The 19,082-nt window shown below is 51.7% G+C and overlaps 1 protein-coding gene across 1 annotated transcript in view; it reads left to right on the top strand.

Moving 5' to 3' along the window:
* LOC144770986 (putative cation-transporting ATPase 13A4) overlaps window positions 1-19,082 on the top strand; it is a 722,230-nt gene that overhangs the window by 396,118 nt on the left and 307,030 nt on the right. The window contains exon 9 of the mRNA XM_078655855.1: window positions 18,670-18,801. Coding sequence (XP_078511981.1) covers window positions 18,670-18,801 — 132 coding nt within the window. The remainder of the gene's footprint in view (window positions 1-18,669; window positions 18,802-19,082) is intronic.

The raw sequence follows: 19,082 nt of genomic DNA, 5'->3' as shown, positions 1-19,082 counted from the left end.
TTACATGTTTGGCTTATTTGGTTTACTGTCAGACCCTAGTACAGTGCACCAGGAGTGCCAGGGCTTGTAAATACAAATACTGCTAGTGGGCCTGCAGCGCTGGTTGTGCCACCCACAGAAGCGGCCTAGTAAAATGTGTCTAAGGTCTGCCATTGCAGAACCTGCGTGCAGTCTGGTACTGTCATGCTGGCTGGGCAAGTGCACCCACTTGCCAGCCCCTAAACCTTCCCTTTACTTCATGTGAGTCACCCCTAAGGTAGGCCCAAGGGCAGGGTGCATTGTAAGCATACGGTAGGACAAGCTCTGATGTGTGTGGCATGTTCTAATAGTGAATTACAGCCATTTTCGTTTTTCACTATTGTAAGGCTACCTGTTCTCATAGGCCAGAATGGGCTGCTGGAATTCTTACACTCTATAATCCCAGCAGGCTCAGGGAACCGGGTAGAAAGTCAAGTTTAGTATGCTTGAACTCAGAATAATAAAATACTTATTTTAGTAAAGTTTATTTTAATATCCTGTGTTTGCAAATGCTACTTTTAGAAAGTTAGCATTTGCTTGCCTGACCATTTCAGCCCGCCTCTGCTAGGATGTGTATCTGCTGTCTGGTTTCTGTGAGTGACAGGGCTGGGGTATTCCAGGAGACAGTCTGGGCTGGCAGGTGGTTAATAGAGGGATTACCCCCAGGATAGGTGGGAGGAGTGCCCCCTGACTCTGAATAGGGCTGTGCTCTGCCACCACAATGCTGGTTCCACCTCCTGCAGAGCGTCTGATGTCTCTGCCCTGCACCCTGAAAGAAACAGCAAGAGTCTCCAAAACAAAGTGCTCAAAAACTGGGTTGAACCAGGGTCAGGTCCCCTGGCCTGCAGGAACAAAAGATTTTGCGCATAAAAGTAGGAGCCCTGATCCTAAACATCAGATCCTGTTTTCGCCAAGAAGAAACTCTGCCCGAAGAGGAGGACCTAGGAAAGATACATGGAGGATTACTGTATCTAGCCTGAGAGACTGGCCTGTGGTGGGTGCCTTGCTGTAAGAAGGAGAGAAGTCAAAGACTGAGAAAGACTTTTATTTCAACTTGTGCAAAATCTCTGAAACCGATCTCCAAGGGCTTGGACTCGAGCTTGCCCCCTGACCTGAGCCCCGGGACATTGGGTCATCCTGCCTTCGCCCGTCTGCTGTTGGGCTGTTGTGTTTTTCCCCCTCGCTGGAGCTGTGACCTCTGGTGCCCTCACCCTCTCCTTGGGCCGTGACACTCCAGAGCCCGGCCGCCTTGCCTGGTGAGAGCTCCGCTCGAGTTCGAGCCGCTCTCCCTACGCTGTGCCGGGCCGCCCGCTCCCCTGTCACCTCGCCTGCCTTGGAACGCGCTGTGCGCACCTCACGCGTCCCGTCGGAATTCGGTCGGAGCGCACTCTAAAGCCTTGGACGGCCCGTACATTTGAAACTTACCCGCCGCCCCGCTCTGCCCTTCTGCATCCGAAGGGCCGCGCCGCACCCTGAAGAGCATCCAGTACGGTCCGTACTAGAGGCCCCGTGCTGCGCCTGCCTGCCTGAAAACACTACGCCGCAGAAGATATGAAGGTAAGTTCCGCCCCAACCTGTACTAAAAAAGTACGGCTCGTACGCCGCAACCCGAACATCCCCAACGCGCCGTGAACCCCTGGGGGCCTCGGACGTACGCCTCGCCTCCCCAAGTCCCACCCCTACCCTTCGTACGCTGAAGCCGAGCCGGACACTAGAAAAAAATCCGCAAATACGTCCCGCACCCACCTTCACCAGCATACGCATCCCGGGTATTACCGGCTACGATTTAAACAAGGTACTGTGCAACTCGTACTGAGTCTTTTGTGTGCATCGGACCGCAGGGTCCGCAACGTGAATGTGCTTTCACTCCCTTTTCACTGATATGGAATTCTGGTCAGGATGACGGACAATGTGGCAGCATACATTTTCTTGATTGTTCCATGCTGGCTAAGAAGGTGGTCATTTCATCACTGGCTCAGATGGCAGCCATGCCAGCCTAGAGACACCCAAAAAATTGGATCCCCAAGTCAATGACCTGGTCAGTGTTTAGGGTTGAGCTGGAAGTTCTTCAAGGCTGGGGCTTTCAAGGGAGGTAAGCAAGGCTAATTAAAGGCAGAGCAGTCCAGTTATTCTGTGCACCTATAGTAGCCAATAGTTGGGTTCTAGAAGAGGAAACATTGTTGGCCAGGTTCCTTTAAGAAATCTTGCCAATCTGAAAATATTGACTGATGGCTTGGGCTACACTGGTATTAATGATGCCTCCAGACATTCCTGACCACTGAAACTACCTGTCTTCCCAATCACATAAACATTGGCTAGGCACTTGGATGTTGTAAGTTCCATGTAACGTAGGGAGCCATTGAGGATAGTTGCAGCATTCAGTCCTAAGGCCCTCTCGGTATGTTACTGGGCTAGAGGTGTGTTTTTAAGCATTTGTTCCACGGCACCGTCCGTAGAAGAAGAGATGTTGTATTGTTTAGATTTACCTTTGGGGTAGCTTGCCTTCCTGTAGAGAACAGAGGTTACCATGAGCTAAATCATCTCTCTGAATACTATACATGTCTGGGGAGAGAATCTTCAACTGAGCCTTCGTCTAGATGGATTAGATCTGCCATTTTCTTGGCTTATTTCATTTCTGGCTCCATCTTCATGAGGGGATTCAAGAAAGTTCACCAGAGAGCAGGCTTGGTTTGGTGGAATCCCTGTAATTGACCTTTGTGATACAGCTCACCGTCAATTTGGGTGACATTACACATTAATGGTAGACTCAAGTGCTATATATTTTTAAGGTTGGATAACTTTTGACTGTTTCAAAATTATTTTTCATTTTGTAACACCTCTTTATGGTGTTTTTATTTATTTGTGCTTCATTCCATAGCAAAGAATTCAGAACACCTCAGGTTAGTAATATAGACATGTAGACAATACCTTGATTACTTACGCTAATCTTTGCTACTCATAGTCCCACTCTTCCTTCTCACAGTCTCTTAGACCTGTCAGATTCAATTTTCACTGATGCAAGACCTCTCTCTCCCATAGGATAACATTCAGATTAACTTATTATATCTTATAAGTATAATTTTCAAAAGGGGGATACAAATGATTCAAGCTTTGTGTCTCTGGAATCCTAATAAAAATCCTAATTTATGGTGAAGTCGAATTTTAAATAAAAATTCTGAAAATGCCACTTTTAGAAAGTTGGTATTTTCTTCTTTCAGCTATTTGGTACCTCCTAGCCTGTCTCTGATCACATGTAGTTGGCAGTTGGGCTTTGTAAATGCCTGCTAAACAGCCATACACAATGTGAGCTCAGGTGTGTCTCAATGAGTCATTTCTGGCTGGATGAGAAGTAGGTACTAGGCAGAGCCTCACACCTGAATAGGCTATGCCCTGATCCCACACAAAGGGCTGCATCCCCCCGGTAGTGAGTCTGGAGCCAGGGCAGGAAGGGCAGGGATTCTGTGACTTCAAAGGCATGTCTTTGTAGTCTCCCCCACTTGAAAGGCCCTGCTGAGTATAAGTACTGGACCTCAGGCTCTTCTATTTGAGTACTCTTCTAGACCTGTGGAGACTCTGCCAGGAATAAGGACTGCTGTGCTGCTGAAAGGACTGCCACTCTCCTGCTTTGCTCTGTTGATCTGCTGCCTGCTGCCCTCTTGCCTGGGTGAGAAGTACTGGTCCTGCATCTCTTTTTTGTTTTTTAATTTTTATTGAAGTGCTTGACATTATACATCATAGCGAGTGATACACAATGGATAATAAGGCTTTAACATAACCCATATAACGAAACTAATAGTGCAGGCATCCGATACAAAGCTTTACTTGTCTTAATCTACTAACAATCATAACCACTAATCAAAATATAATTCCCATGTATGTTCACTTTTCCTGACTCTTTTAATTTCTTGAAGCCACTTATCTACGCTAGGAACCGTCTCTGACCTCCAATACTGGAGTAACAATGATCTTGCCACTGCGATTACGATATAAACAACTTTAGCTAACGGGTCAGACAATTTAAGTTCTGGATCAAAACCATATAATATTAAGTTAACGTAAAGATTGTGGTTCCCTGCTACGTTAACTTAATATTATATGGTTTTGATCCAGAACTTAAATGGTCCTGCATCTCTTGAGCCCAGAGGGCCGGAGTGGGCTAGTTGGCTGGCACCTGCACCTTAACTCTGTCATCTGTAAGTCTACTCTGCCAAGTGATGCTACCCCAGTCATGGACCCTTGGATGTGGGCCTAGGGTGCTTGCTAGTGGAACTGAGGAATCTTCTCTGCTCAGCGATGCATCCTTGAGCCTAACTGACGCATCTACCCGGCTGAGTGGAGCACCCTAGAGCAGAACTACTACATCGCAGCTGCTGCGTGTTTTGGAGCGGTGACAAAAATACTTGTATCACCACCACTTCCCGAATCGAATATAGCATGTTACATTGCATGCTATCACATCGCGTTCTGTCACAACACAATCGTTACAAAAACCGCTTTGTTAGAACGCGATACCTTTATATTGCAAGTCACTAGATTGACTTGCTGTAGGGGGCGGGCGGGATTTAGAAATAGTATAATTTACTCCAGCCTGCAAAACAGTAGGGAAGGTGTTGGATTAGTAAATAATACTATTCCTTAGGTTAGAATGCCCCCTACAGCAAGTCTATCTAATGACGTGCGATGTACAGGCATCGCGTTGTAACAAACGCGGTTGTTATAATGACCGCGTTTCTGACGAAAGAAGGTTATGCCGATATGCTGTAATGCTGTAATGCTGTTTTGAATGGAATACGAGCAGCGTGACTGATTAAAAGTGACGCCGCCTTCCTATTTTTAAAAACTCTGCTCCTTCACCGAGCAGCGCTGGAAACTGATCACCTGTTCTAGCGCTACACTTTTTAATCGCACTGCACCGAGTTGATTTCAAAAACAGCACTGTGTGATATAAATTGTGAATTACTCACTTCCCAAGTACCTTTTTGATAACAAACTGTGTCCCCTGTAGCCCCGGTCCTCCGCAAGCGCTAGGCTTGTTTGTGGGGCGGGTGCAGGGCGGTACCTTGTTCCGGCTTCAGGCTGGGACAGGTCTTTGATTGGGCAAACTGAGTGGTAGAGGCGGAGCTGAACAAGAGCCCGTCCTCTACAAAACGAGTCACTCCATATGACGCGCAGCGTTTACGCGCAGCAACCGAGCCTTAGCCGCGCCGAAGACAAGCCAAAGACATGCCCGTCTGGGCCCGTCCGGGACAGGATGGGGCACGGGGCAGGGATCCTTACTTTAACCACCTGTCAGGTATGAGCTCTATGCAACTAAAAGCCTTACGCCCTGTAACACACAGCGATTGCATAGTGCTCTCACCACTGGGTGACACACACTGCACGAATTGCAATGTTCATCTCACAAATATCCAACCATATAAAGACCCAGAACCCCTATCCCAAACCCATTCCAGACGCCCAAGACGCACCTGTTGCAACTACTCCTTTCTGAGTGTTAACTGCAGATCCTTGCCACAGCACAAACTTGATATCCTCACCCTTCTACTTGAAGAAGCACCCAGTGCTCTCTTCCTTACAGAAACCTGGCTACACGATAGTTCTGGCCCAGATGTAGCAACTGCTCTCCCAGCCAACTATGCCATCACAAGGCAGGATAGACAAGGCCAAGTGGGTGGAGGCATCGCTATTATATTCCGTAAAGAACTGACCTGCAATATGCTTCCAGTTAATATCCCGAACTGTGAAGCCGCCTCCTTTCAAATCATCCTCAATCCCAACTTTACTTTTTCTGGACTATTAATATATAGACCTCCTGGGAATGCAAATTCCTGGGCAGCTAGCCTAGCAAACCATATAGCCCCATTTCTGCTAGATTACAAAAATGTCACCCTTCTAGGTGACCTAAATCTGCACTGTTGGACCCAGCCTCGTGGCGTGGCCCGTCTCTGTCCCCCAGAACCCTGCGAGCGTAGGCCTGCACCCTGAGCCCCTGCGCAGCGTCCCCGTAAGAATAGCCTGCACCAAGCAGCCTGGTCGTCTCACCCCCGATAAGCCCGAACCCCAGTAAACCCACGACCAGGCCGCATGTCCCAGTCCCGCTCCCGGCTCCGAGCGCCTAGACCTGGCATGCCCCACAAGGCCCGGACGCCATCTTCCCTTCCCGACATCCCTGTCTCCTTGGGCCTAGCGTGACCCCGGCCCCAGCCTAACCCAGACTCCAAAGGCGCGCCAGTCCCAGCCGGGGGGTAAAGGGCTTCCCGAGTGAGATAAGCCAGGGAGTTTCGATGGCCCCTCCGGCCTCCCCTGAGAGACTGGTATCTGTCACACCTTTGGGCCTCCCCTGTAGCCCAGTTTCGATCACCCCTCTGGCCTCCCCGAGGGCTGGCTCCAGACCCGCTGGGCGTCTGGGAATTCCCGGACCCATCTTTCAAAGGGATCAAAGAGCCAACCGCCGGACCTCGCCAACGACCAGCCCCCAGGGCTTGAGACCTCCGCCTGCGAGGGTCCGGAGATCAAAGAGCAGAAGGACTATAACTGGGCCCGCCCGACAACTAGCGGGCAGTTGTATCTTGGACCTGAAGCCCTGCTGATCTGATCGCGGCTGACCCTAAGAAGACTCATCCTGAACCTCTGAGCCCTGCTGACGCTGTCGCGGCTCGAGCTAAACTTTGACCATCGGAGCCCTGCTGACGCTGTCGCGGCTCGTCCTCTTGTAACCATCGGAGCCCTGCTGACGCTGTCGCGGCTCAAGCTGAACTGAACCATCGGAGCCCTGCTGACGCTGTCGCGGCTCGTCCTCTTGTAACCATCGGAGCCCTGCTGACGCTGTCGCGGCTCAAGCTGAACTGAACCATCGGAGCCCTGCTGACGCTGTCGCGGCTCGACCTCTAAGACCATCGGAGCCCTGCTGACGCTGTCGGGGCTCCTCACGAACTTCTCCAGATCGAGTCCGGCTGACCTCGTCGCGGCTCGAGGAGTACTCTGGTCCGGCTGGACCATCGAGAGCACCATCACGACCGAGCCGACTCGACGTGGGCGAAGCAGCCAGTGCGACCATCATCCCGTACCCCCCGGCTCGAGGATTGAGAGCTGTGCGTAGGGTACGCCTCGTACTGTCCCAGAGACTAAAAGACTGTCCCGCTTCCCCCTTCCCGAATCCTCTAAGATTTTGTGGTCCCTTGACCCCTGTGTATATAAGAGTGCTTCCTTCGTTATTTGCTTATATAAAGATCTTGTTACTAAAACCCACTGGTGTGGTGTCTGTTCGTAGTGTGGGGTGAGCTCAGTTTGTACGATCCTAGACTCGAAGTCCTCCCCGGTGAGGACCTCGCGATAAGACTCGGCAAGTTCTCTGGGAGAGGTGGATCTTGGGGTGCCCGGGTGAGCATAACCTGGCCCACGGAGATCGCCCCTTCTAACATTGGTGGCAGCGTCACGATAAGAACCTACATCTAGGGATCGTACAGTACTGACACACTACCCGAACGAAGAAGCAGCCATGAGCGCCGACAAGACCACCTTCCAGATGGAGCTTCTGGGAGACTATTCGCACCGAGAGCTCAAGCAATTCTGCAAAGATCTCCGTATCCCATCAACGGGATTAAACACCAAAGAGGACTTCCAACAAGCTCTAACAGCCTGGGTGGAGGCCGGAGCACAACCTCCAGCACCGACAGAAGCCGATGGAGGGGGAGCCCCCCTGATCGAAACCCCCGCCCCAGAGCGAGAAAGAACAGAGTCCCCGACGCGGACTCCCAGCACGGAGAGAGGTCTGTCTCCAGAAGAAATGACCGACCGAGAACGCAACCGAAACCACGAACTAGAACTAGCCCGCCTGAAAATGTAAGGAGAACTCAAGCTGGCCGAGAAAAAGCTAGCCATCGAGCAGCTGCGGCTGCAAGGAGAACTGGAGGAGAAGAAACTCCAACGAGAATACGACGGAAAGAAGCTCCAGCTGGAGCACGAGCGCAGCATATTGGAAATAGAACTAAAGGCCCGGAACGAAGGCAACAAAACAGCAGCGACCCGAGAGGCCGTCCCCCCGGTGGAACCAAAGGTCCACATCCCCAAGGACGTGGTCAAGGAATATTATAAAAACGATGACATCCAGCAATGGTTCAAGGCCTACGAGGTCGCCATGACCTCCCACCGAGTTCCGCAGAAGGATTGGGGAGCCGGGCTGTGGGGTCGATTCCTGAGTGAGGGGAGAGACACCCTACTCGACCTACCGTCTGCCGAACAGACCTCCTACAGCCACATGAAAGAGGCCCTCCTCGCAAGGTACGGGCCCACCCCGGAGATGTACCGCCAACGCTTCAGAGACTGTAAGAAAATCCCTGGCACCACCTGGGTGGAGTATGTCAATTTCTACAGCCGGGCCCTGGAAGGGTGGATCAAGGGCAGCAAAGTGTCCACCTTCGAGGGGCTCATCGACCTCATTGCATATGAACATTTGTCCCTGAATTGCTTCGTGGAACTCCGACAGCACCTCCTGGACAGCAAGTTGACTGACCCCCGGAAACTGGCCGTCGAGGCCGATCGCTGGGTGAGCACCAGAGTCCCCCGGGGGTCTGGGGGAGATTCTGGCCGAAATGAACAGGGGTCGTCCCGCCAGAGGGGAGGGGGGGAATCAGAACAGACAGAGGGGTTCCCAGGTAGGGTCCCCGCGTAGTCCCCCCAGAAACCAGCCCGGCACCTCGCCCCCCACAGCGCGCGCAGGGTTTTCCCCAGCTAAGCCAGGGCCCCGAGTCAGCCAAGCCTGCTACCATTGCCAGCAACCAGGGCACTATGCCAATGACCCCCGCTGCCCTTTGTTCAAGAAACCTGCCGCGGCAGGCCCCGCAGCGCGCCACATCACCTCATTAGCCCTAGAAGGAGGAGGAGGGAGAAGAAGAGTTTGAGGGCGCAGACCCCGCGGCTATGATGTTAGTCTCCCTGGGGAATAGGGAAATGGTCCCCGGAGCTCCCCTACCCGACAATACAGAGAAGTACCCACAGCAGGTGACTGTCAATGGCCATTACATAGGGGCGCTCCGAGACACGGGGGCCAGTATCACCGCCGTCAAACGGCATCTAGTAACCGAAGCCCAGATTGTTCCCCACATCTCCTGCAGGGTGATCGCAGCTGATAACTCTGTCCGCACCTGCCGGATAGCTCAAGTCCCGTTCGAATGGGGGGGCGTCTCTGGAGAGTTACGCATGGCAGTCCTCTCCGACATGCCTGTGGACTGCCTGCTCGGCAACGATCTGGAGAGCTCCCCATGGCAGCGGGTGGAGAAAAGGACCCACCTGGAGATGGTGGGCCTGCCCGAATGGGCCTGTGTGAGTACCCGGTCGATGACCGCCCGAAGGGTCACCCCCGAAGGGGCGACCTTAGAGGCGGCACCAATGACCCCTGAGGACCCCGAGGTCCATGAACCCTCCGAAACCCCTGAACTGTCCCCCGAGGAGAGCTTCCCCCCCGACGCCGGTCCTCTCGGCCCTAGCTTCGATTCAACCCCGAGCCTGGACGACCTTCCTGAGCTGGCCCAGTGGCGCCAGGAAGGAGGACCGTCCCGCGAAGAATTCTGCCTGGAGCAGACCTCCTGTCCATCCTTGGTTGGGCCGCGGCAGCAGGCCGCCGGTGACCAGTCCGGCTCCCACTTGGTATATTGGGAAAACGGCCTCTTATACAGCGAGCAAAAGTCCGCCGAGCTAGGGTCCGGCCGAGTGCTGGTGGTCCCCCTACGCTTCCGCGGCTTTCTCCTGAACCTGGCCCATGACGTGCCCCTGGCGGGACACTTGGGACAAGACAAAACGTACTATCGCCTGGTCACCCACTTCTACTGGCCGGGCATGCGCTCCGATGTAGAGGCTCACTGTAAGTCCTGCCCCACGTGTCAGTCCAGCGGGAAGAGCGGCGGGAGGCGCAAGGCCCCCCTCCAGCCCTTCCCTGTGGTCAGTACCCCCTTTGAGAGGGTGGGAATCGACATCGTGGGCCCCCGAGACCCCCAGACCTCCTTGGGGCACCGCTTTATCCTAGTGCTGGTGGACCATGCCACCCGCTACCCCGAAGCCATTCCCCTCCGGACGGTGACCGCCCCTGTAGTGGGGCGGGCCCTCATGGCCATCTTCTCCCGGGTGGGATTCCCCCAAGAAGTCGTCAGCGACCGAGGGACCAACTTCATCTCGAAATACATGAAGTCCCTCTGGCAGCAATGTGGGGTGACGTACAAGTTCACCACCCCATATCACCCCCAGGGGAACGGTCTGGTGGAACGCTTCAACCGGACCCTCAAAGGGATGATCATGGGTCTCGAGGAGCCCCTGAGGCGTAAGTGGGAAATCCTCCTTCCCTGTCTCCTCTTCGCGTACCGCGAAGTCCCCCAGAAGTCCCTGGGGTTCAGCCCGTTCGAGCTGCTCTATGGGCACCCCGTCCGAGGACCCCTCAGCCTGGTCAAGGAAGGGTGGGAGACGGCGGCCCCCGAGCCCCCTCCAGATGTGTTTCGTTACATTCTGGCCCTCCGGAACCAGACGAGGAAGTTCAGAGAACTGGCCGAGGCGAACCTCGAGGCCAGTCAAGAAGAAATGAAACAGTGGTATGACCAAAATGCCACTCTGGTCGAGTTCCAGCCTGGACAGCGGGTCTGGGTGATGGCCCCCGTAGAGCCCTGTGCCCTGCAAGACAAGTGGACAGGGCCCTTCAAGGTGGTCGAACGCAAAAGTCAGGTGACCTATCTTATCGACGTAGAGTCCTCCAGGAACCCCTTGCGGGTCCTTCACGTGAACCGCCTCAAGCCCCACTTCGCCCGGTCCGAGTTGAGTTTGCTCCTCGCCACGGACGATGGGGAAGAAGACGAAACGGAGCCCCTCCCCGATCTTCTGTCCACGAAAGAAAAAGATGGCTCCGTAGAGGGGGTGAGTCTCTCCCCCTCCCTCTCCTCCGAGCAGCGCGAGGACTGTCGCCATTTGTTGGGACAGTTCTCGGACCTCTTCTCCCTCACCCCCGGCATCACCAGCTGGTGCGTCCACGACGTGGACACCGGGGACAGCCCTCCGGTACGGCACAGAGCCTACCGCGTCCCTGACCGAGTCCGGGCCTGTATCAAGGCCGAGGTATCAAAGATGCTTGCTATCAGGGTGGTCGAAGCCTCTGACAGCCCATGGGCTAGCCCCGTGGTCCTGGTTCCGAAGGCAGACGCCCCCGGTGCTGTCCCCGAGCTGAGGTTCTGCGTTGACTACCGTGGGCTCAACGCAGTCACCAGAACCGATGCTCACCCCATCCCCCGAGCCGACGAACTTATCGATCGCCTCGGGGCTGCTCGCTTCCTAAGCACATTCGACCTGACCAGTGGATACTGGCAGATCGCCCTCACTGAGGGAGCTAAGGAAAGATCCGCTTTTTCCACCCCGGATGGTCACTACCATTTCCGGGTGATGCCCTTCGGGATGAAGAATGCCCCCGCCACCTTCCAGCGGCTGGTGAACCAGGTACTGGCTGGGTTGGAAGAGTTCAGCGCTGCGTATCTGGACGATATCGCAGTTTACAGTTCCCACTGGTCCGAGCACCTCCAGCACCTCTGGACGGTGCTGACGGCCCTGAGAAGGGCCGGTCTCACCATTAAGGCAAGCAAGTGCCAGATCGGACAAGGGTCCGTAATCTACCTCGGGCACCAAGTCGGCAGCGGCCTCGTAGCCCCCCTCCAGCCCAAGATCGATGCAATCATGGCCTGGGAGGCCCCCACGACCCAGACGGAAGTGCGGGCGTTCCTAGGACTCACGGGGTACTACCGCCGGTTCATCAAAAATTACGGCAGCATCGTAGCCCCCCTAACGGAGTTAACCTCCAAGAACCAGCCGAAGAAAGTCAGCTGGACCCCCACCTGCCAAGAGGCGTTCGAAACTTTGAAAGACGCCATGTGCACCGCCCCCATCCTGCAGGCCCCCGACTACTCCCGAGAGTTTGTAGTTCAGACGGACGCGTCCGAGCATGGCATCGGAGCAGTTCTGTCCCAGGTGAATGAAAACGGCCTAGACCAACCAGTGGCATTTATTAGCCGGAGGCTATCCCTCGCGAACAAAGGTGGAGCACCATCGAACGGGAGGCCTTCGCGGTGGTTTGGGCCCTGAAGAAGCTGAGGCCCTACCTGTTCGGTACTCACTTCTGGGTCCAGACCGACCACAGACCCCTCCGGTGGCTAATGCAGATGAGAGGGGAGAATCCCAAATTGTTGCGCTGGTCCATCTCACTCCAGGGGATGGACTTCACTGTTGAGCACCGGCCTGGCTCTGACCACGCCAACGCAGATGGCCTGTCCAGATTCTTCCGCCTCAGCGAAGAGAACCCCCAAGAGGATGGGTAGTTCTCCCCGCCTTCAGCTGGGGGGGACGCGTGTTGGACCCGGCCTCGTGGCGTGGCCCGTCTCTGTCCCCCAGAACCCTGCGAGCGTAGGCCTGCACCCTGAGCCCCTGCGCAGCGTCCCCGTAAGAATAGCCTGCACCAAGCAGCCTGGTCGTCTCACCCCCGATAAGCCCGAACCCCAGTAAACCCACGACCAGGCCGCATGTCCCCGTCCCGCTCCCAGCTCCGAGCTCCTAGACCTGGCATGCCCCACAAGGCCCGGACGCCATCTTCCCTTCCCGACATCCCTGTCTCCTTGGGCCTAGCGTGACCCCGGCCCCAGCCTCACCCAGACTCCAAAGGCGCGCCAGTCCCAGCCGGGGGGTAAAGGGCTTCCCGAGTGAGATAAGCCAGGGAGTTTCGATGGCCCCTCCGGCCTCCCCTGAGAGACTGGTATCTGTCACACCTTTGGGCCTCCCCTGTGGCCCAGTTTCGATCACCCCTCTGCCCTCCCCGAGGGCTGGCTCCAGACCCGCTGGGCGTCTGGGAATTCCCGGACCCATCTTTCAAAGGGATCAAAGAGCCAACCGCCGGACCTCGCCAACGACCAGCCCCCAGGGCTTGAGACCTCCGCCTGCGAGGGTCCGGAGATCAAAGAGCAGAAGGACTATAACTGGGCCCGCCCGACAACTAGCGGGCAGTTGTATCTTGGACCTGAAGCCCTGCTGATCTGATCGCGGCTGACCCTAAGAAGACTCATCCTGAACCTCTGAGCCCTGCTGACGCTGTCGCGGCTCGAGCTGAACTTTGACCATCGGAGCCCTGCTGACGCTGTCGCGGCTCGTCCTCTTGTAACCATCGGAGGCCTGCTGACGCTGTCGCGGCTCAAGCTGAACTGAACCATCGGAGCCCTGCTGACGCTGTCGCGGCTCGTCCTCTTGTAACCATCGGAGCCCTGCTGACGCTGTCGCGGCTCAAACTGAACTGAACCATCGGAGCCCTGCTGACGCTGTCGCGGCTCGACCTCTAAGACCATCGGAGCCCTGCTGACGCTGTCGCGGCTCCTCACGAACTTCTCCAGATCGAGTCCGGCTGACCTCGTCGCGGCTCGAGGAGTACTCTGGTCCGACTGGACCATCGAGAGCACCATCACGACCGAGCCGACTTGACGTGGGCGAAGCAGCCAGTGCGACCATCATCCCGTACCCCCCGGCTCGAGGATTGAGAGCTGTGCGTAGGGTACGCCTCGTACTGTCCCAGAGACTAAAAGACTGTCCCGCTTCCCCCTTCCCGAATCCTCTAAGATTTTGTGGTCCCTTGACGCCTGTGTATATAAGAGTGCTTCCTTCGTTATTTGCTTATATAAAGATCTTGTTACTAAAACCCACCGGTGTGGTGTCTGTTCGTAGTGTGGTGTGAGCTCACTGTGTACGATCCTAGACTCGAAGTCCTCCCCGGTGAGGACCTCACGATAAGACTCGGCAAGTTCTGTGGGAGAGGTGGATCTTGGGGTGCCCGGGTGAGCATAACCTGGCCCACGGAGATCGCCCCTTCTAACATGCACCTTGAGGACAAAACAAACGTGGCATGCTGTAATCTAATAGACGACCTAACTGCCCTAAACCTATCACTCCTCAACTCCGGTCCTACACACAAGGCAGGTCATCTTTTAGACCCCATTTTTACAAACATCCCAAATCTAAAATGGATTCTAACCAGCCCTATATGCTGGTCAGACCATTACCTTATCAGCTTCAGCTTAAATAGAACATTCGCCTCCGAAAAGACCTCATGGCCTGCTCGCACCATGAGAAATTGGAAATCACTCGACGTCAACAAACTAAACCAAGCACTAACAACCAGCACCCCTTCCCATGACCACAATGTGGAAAATTCAGCTATAGCTACCAACCAGTGGTTAGAATCGGCAGTCAATCAATGCCTTCCTCTAACGGAGGAAAAAAGAAACTTCCATCGTCCTCCCGCCCCCTGGTTCAATGAATCTCTCAAAATTGAAAAATGTAAATGTAAAGCATTAGAAAGGAAATGGCGAAAAGATTATAACTATGAAAATAAGACAACATACAACAAAGCAAGAAATGCATATCATTCCTCCTGCATCAAAGCGCGGGCCCTGTACGTGGCAAATTCCGTCAACAACGCCACAAACAAAGCAAAAACTCTATTCAATACAGTGAAGGACTTAGCAGGCGCTCAAACAACGGCTACCTCCCGCCCGTTAACAAAAAAACAATGCCAGGACCTTGCAACATTTTTCAATGATAAAATTGAAAACATCATTCTCAACATTACTACCAGGCCCCTTGATAACTGCTCACAGCAGGATATCCAGAGGCCACCGGGGAAAGGGAACTCCCTTGAGAAATGGCCCCCCGTAACTATGGACTCTCTAAAAACATCCCTGAAGTCCATCTCATCAGGCTCTCCTTGCGACCCTCTACCTGTATGCATCTTAAAACAACTGGACACCTCCCCTCTGAGCACGATAGCAGACATGCTAAATGCGTCACTCCAAGCTTCCATAGTCCCGTCAAGTTGGAAGCACGCAATGGTAACCCCATTATTGAAAAACCCATTAGCTGACCCCACGGTCCTTTCTAACTATCGACCAATATCCTTACTCCCCGCTTTTTCCAAACTCTTGGAAAGTCATATCCATTCCGCTCTCACTACCTTTACAGAGGGAAACAATCTCCTCCACTCATCGCAATCAGGTTTTCGAGCAGGATACTCTACGTAGACCACCTTGCTGAGTGTAACGGAAAAAATGCGCCAACTGCTGGATGAGGGTCAAACGGTCGCACTCATTCTTTTAGACTTGAGTGCGGCGTTTGATACCATATCACATGATATTCTTCTGGCAACTCTAGAAAGAAATGGCATTCGCAGTGATGCACTACAGTGGATCAGGTCCTTTCTCACCAAAAGAACCTTGCAGATCAAATCCAGTATTGCATGTTCAGACACGTTTCCCGCTCCACATGGAGTCCCACAGGGCTCCATCCTGAGCCTGTTGTTTTTTAATCTGTATGTTAGACCACTGGCAGACCTGGCGGATTGCGCAGGCCTGACTTTGATGTCCTACGCAGATGACTCTCAAATCATCTTTTCATTATCAGAGTCTAAATCCTCAGCCCCTTCTCTACTCAAAAATGGCCTCCAAAAAATGTTCAACTGGATGACCACCAACCAGTTGAAATTAAATGGGGATAAAACGGAGGTCCTCCTACTGGGAAAGAATAAGGAGCTTTGGAGCCCCCTCCATTGGTCACCTGAGCTAGGTAATCTTCCATCTCCAGCTACTCAGGTAAGAAATCTCGGTGTCAATTTTGACAATACTCTATCCATGAATCAGCAGGCAAACAAAGTCGCTGGCCTATGCTTCACCATAATAAAATGGCTGAAGAAAATCATTTGGATGCTGCCCCCCGACACCCAAAAAACTGTAGTAAACGCACTAATTACATCGCGTATTGACTACGGAAACATCCTCTACATAAGCTCAAATCTAGCAGTAATCAAGCGACTCCAAATGATACAAAATTCTGCTGTACGACTCCTATGTAGGATACCAAAGTCAGAAAGAGTATCACAACATCTGAATGCTCTACATTGGCTCAGGGTAGAACATCGGATCAGTTTCAAAACCCTGAGCTACATGTTTAAAATCAAAGCCAAAACGGCACCCATCTATATACAAGCCTTGGCCTCCCCCCTACCTGCCAACAAGAAACCTTCGCTCCCAAACTGCAGCAAACTTTGCTGTTCCCAGATTCAAATTACAAAGAACTGGCAGGAGATCGTTTTCTGTCAGAGGGCCCATTCTATGGAACTCACTCCCCCCACATATCCGGAAAGTGGAAAATTACGTCCATTTCCGGAAACTGGTAAAAACCTGGCTTTTCCAAAAACAACTAAGCTAAAACACTACTCAGCATAGTCCTCCTAGGTGGAGAAGTGTGGCTCAGGGGTTAGAGGCGGCAGAATCGGAAGCTGAGATCGGTCCTGGACCAGGGTTCAATTCCCCGCCTCGGCGGGTCTTGGGCTCAAAGATTCCACGGACTCGATAATTCTCGTTCCGGTGCCTACTCGACTCACGGGTTCACACTCTGCGACTCTGGGCAATAGCTTGCTTAATCTCCACTACGGCCCCTCGCGGCGGGATGCCTGGCTTTCACCTTGTGGATACCCTGCTGGGGTTATCTCACAGGGGAATACCAGGACGGGTTCCCAAGGCAAGCACCTTGACGCCTTCGGGTGATACGTGCGCTATATAAATCGCAATACATTTACATACATTCAATCTAAGTAATGTCAAAGGCGCCGGGAAACCCTTGTTGGGTAGCTGAGCGCCATACAAATGGAAAAAATAAATAAATAATAAATAAATAAATGTAATGGCAGGGTTGTAAACGCTATTTCCCCCTGCATCTTGTGGCTAAAGCATTGCCTTCGGAACCAGCTCTGCAAGATGTTTCTCCCGGCATAGCAGTGTCGACAAGGATGCTAAGTCTCCAAACGCAGTTTCACTGCTCATCAAAGCCGACGCATCGCCTCAGCTGTGCTTCGCAACCTTGACACCGGACTAAGCATCTTAAGCCCCATCAATGGGATCCTTGGCGCTGAGACAACAGGACCTCACAGCCTCACCGCATCTCGAAACCGATGCATCGCCTCGGCTGCACAACACATCTTCTACGTGGATCCATGCAACTATCCGCAACCAGGATGTAAAGTACTCTGTTCAGCGGGCCTAACTGGGTCCCAGCGTTTGGCACGCGCTCCATAGTGGGTGACCTGAACTTGAGACTTTGTTCTAGTCGGGCACAACCAGATATCCCCAATAGCACTTTGTGCTTCTTAGCACTATTTTTCACTATAAACTTTAAAATTCAACATCTAATTGGATTTTTTTGTTTGGGCCTTATTTTAGAGCTACTTATCTAACCAGTTGTAGAATCATTTTGTGTGGTGTTTTTACTGTTTTACTGTTTGAAATGTTGCACACATTCTTTACACACTGTCTTTAAGTTAAGTATGACTGCTGGGTGCCAAGCTACCAGAGGGTGAGCACAGGGCAATTTAAAGTTTTCAGCCCCTAGCCTGACTAGTATTGTTGTTTCTGCCTGACCAGGGCTCATACACCAGTGCTAAAATATACTACACACACATTCCGAAGATGACCCCAAAAGCACACAACCTTAGAGCCATGCTTACAACCCCAATTTAAGTTCAATTCATCATGTCATTTAACATGTTATGAATATTGTAATGTGTGAGGACAAAAACAGTGTATGTCAGGAGAGAAGACTGCAGTTATGTCACTAAACTTTAACTGGTGAAGTTCAGTGTTTTTTTTGTTTTTCGAAGTTAGTTCTTGTCTCCTTTAAAAAAATAACTATTATGCTACCTTAACCTTTGTTTTTTTCAGTGAATGTCTGGGTTTTTATTACCATACCTAACTATAGCGTCACTTTATCCTTTGGTTTGTTTCAATGGGTTTGGGTGTTTTAAAAAAAAATCATATTCAATGTTGAGTATCCAAACCCTAAATTGGGCCCTGTTTCCAACTGATAATTACAAACTCTACAAATCCTCTCTTAATACCTTCAAACTTCATCTTATGGTATGAAAAGTAGAAAAGACCATACATTTTGCATAAATATTATTGTTTAACTCTGGGCCTGAATGCACTGTCTAGGTAAGCTGGTCTTAAAAAATAGTTACCCATTGTAGAGCAATACAGATTTTCTGGGAACACGTTTCAGAAATTGAGACAATCACTATTATTCTTTAATAAATGTAATTATTCTTACCAAACTTTTTGCTACAGAATAAAACAGTTTTCAAGAAAAAAAAATAGCTGTCATTCAAGATTCTAAATACACCCAAAGCTAATTCGCTAACAGGTAAAATAGCAACATTTCAGATTTATTCACTGATTTTCAGTTTTTCATTTCCAAACACAAATTGTATTATTCACCTAGCACTAATAAATGTTGTAGAAAATGTGAGCTTCTTTTCTTCCTAAGCCCTTCTCTTTTTCTGCTTTCTGATATTTTTACAGCATTACATTACCTCTTCTTGGATCTGATATATTTGAGAAACATTGAATTCTAATGATGGAGGAGCTAAAACAAGGGTTCTAACAGAATGGTTATTGAAATGTTTTGAATTTCACATTTTAAGATAACAAATTATTTGTCTGGGTTATCCACACTTAAAAACAAAACTGCAAAAGTGCCACACCAAGTTATGAACTATCCATAATAATAGGAATGTCTAAACAATATATTTTCTTTTTTTTGTAGAGTACAAAGAGGTGGAATCACACAATTTAGTCCCCGGAGATGTGCTTATATTAACTGGAAACAAGCTTTATTTGCCGTGTGACGCTGTACTCATTAATGGGAGTTGCATTGTAGATGAAGGGATGCTTACAGGTATGAACACTTTTTATATTGTCTTCTGTGACACAGTTCATCATCAAAGTACTTTATTTTGTGGTGGAACTCCTTTACTCCGTCCCCGTGGTCCGTGTACGAATGAACAGGCTCTTCTCAGACCCAATCCGTGTTTGCAGAGGCACGAGACAAGGGTGTCCCCTTTCTCCCCTACTATTTGCTCTTATAATGGAGCCTCTAGCGGCACAACTGCGCACTTCCGGTGAGGATTGGGGTATTCCATTGATTGACGGGGTACACTCGGCATCCCTGTATGCTGA

Source organism: Lissotriton helveticus, chromosome 7 (assembly GCF_964261635.1).
Source record: "Lissotriton helveticus chromosome 7, aLisHel1.1, whole genome shotgun sequence".
Classification (NCBI taxonomy): Eukaryota; Metazoa; Chordata; class Amphibia; order Caudata; family Salamandridae; genus Lissotriton; species Lissotriton helveticus.
This window is presented reverse-complemented; position numbering and strand designations above follow the sequence as displayed.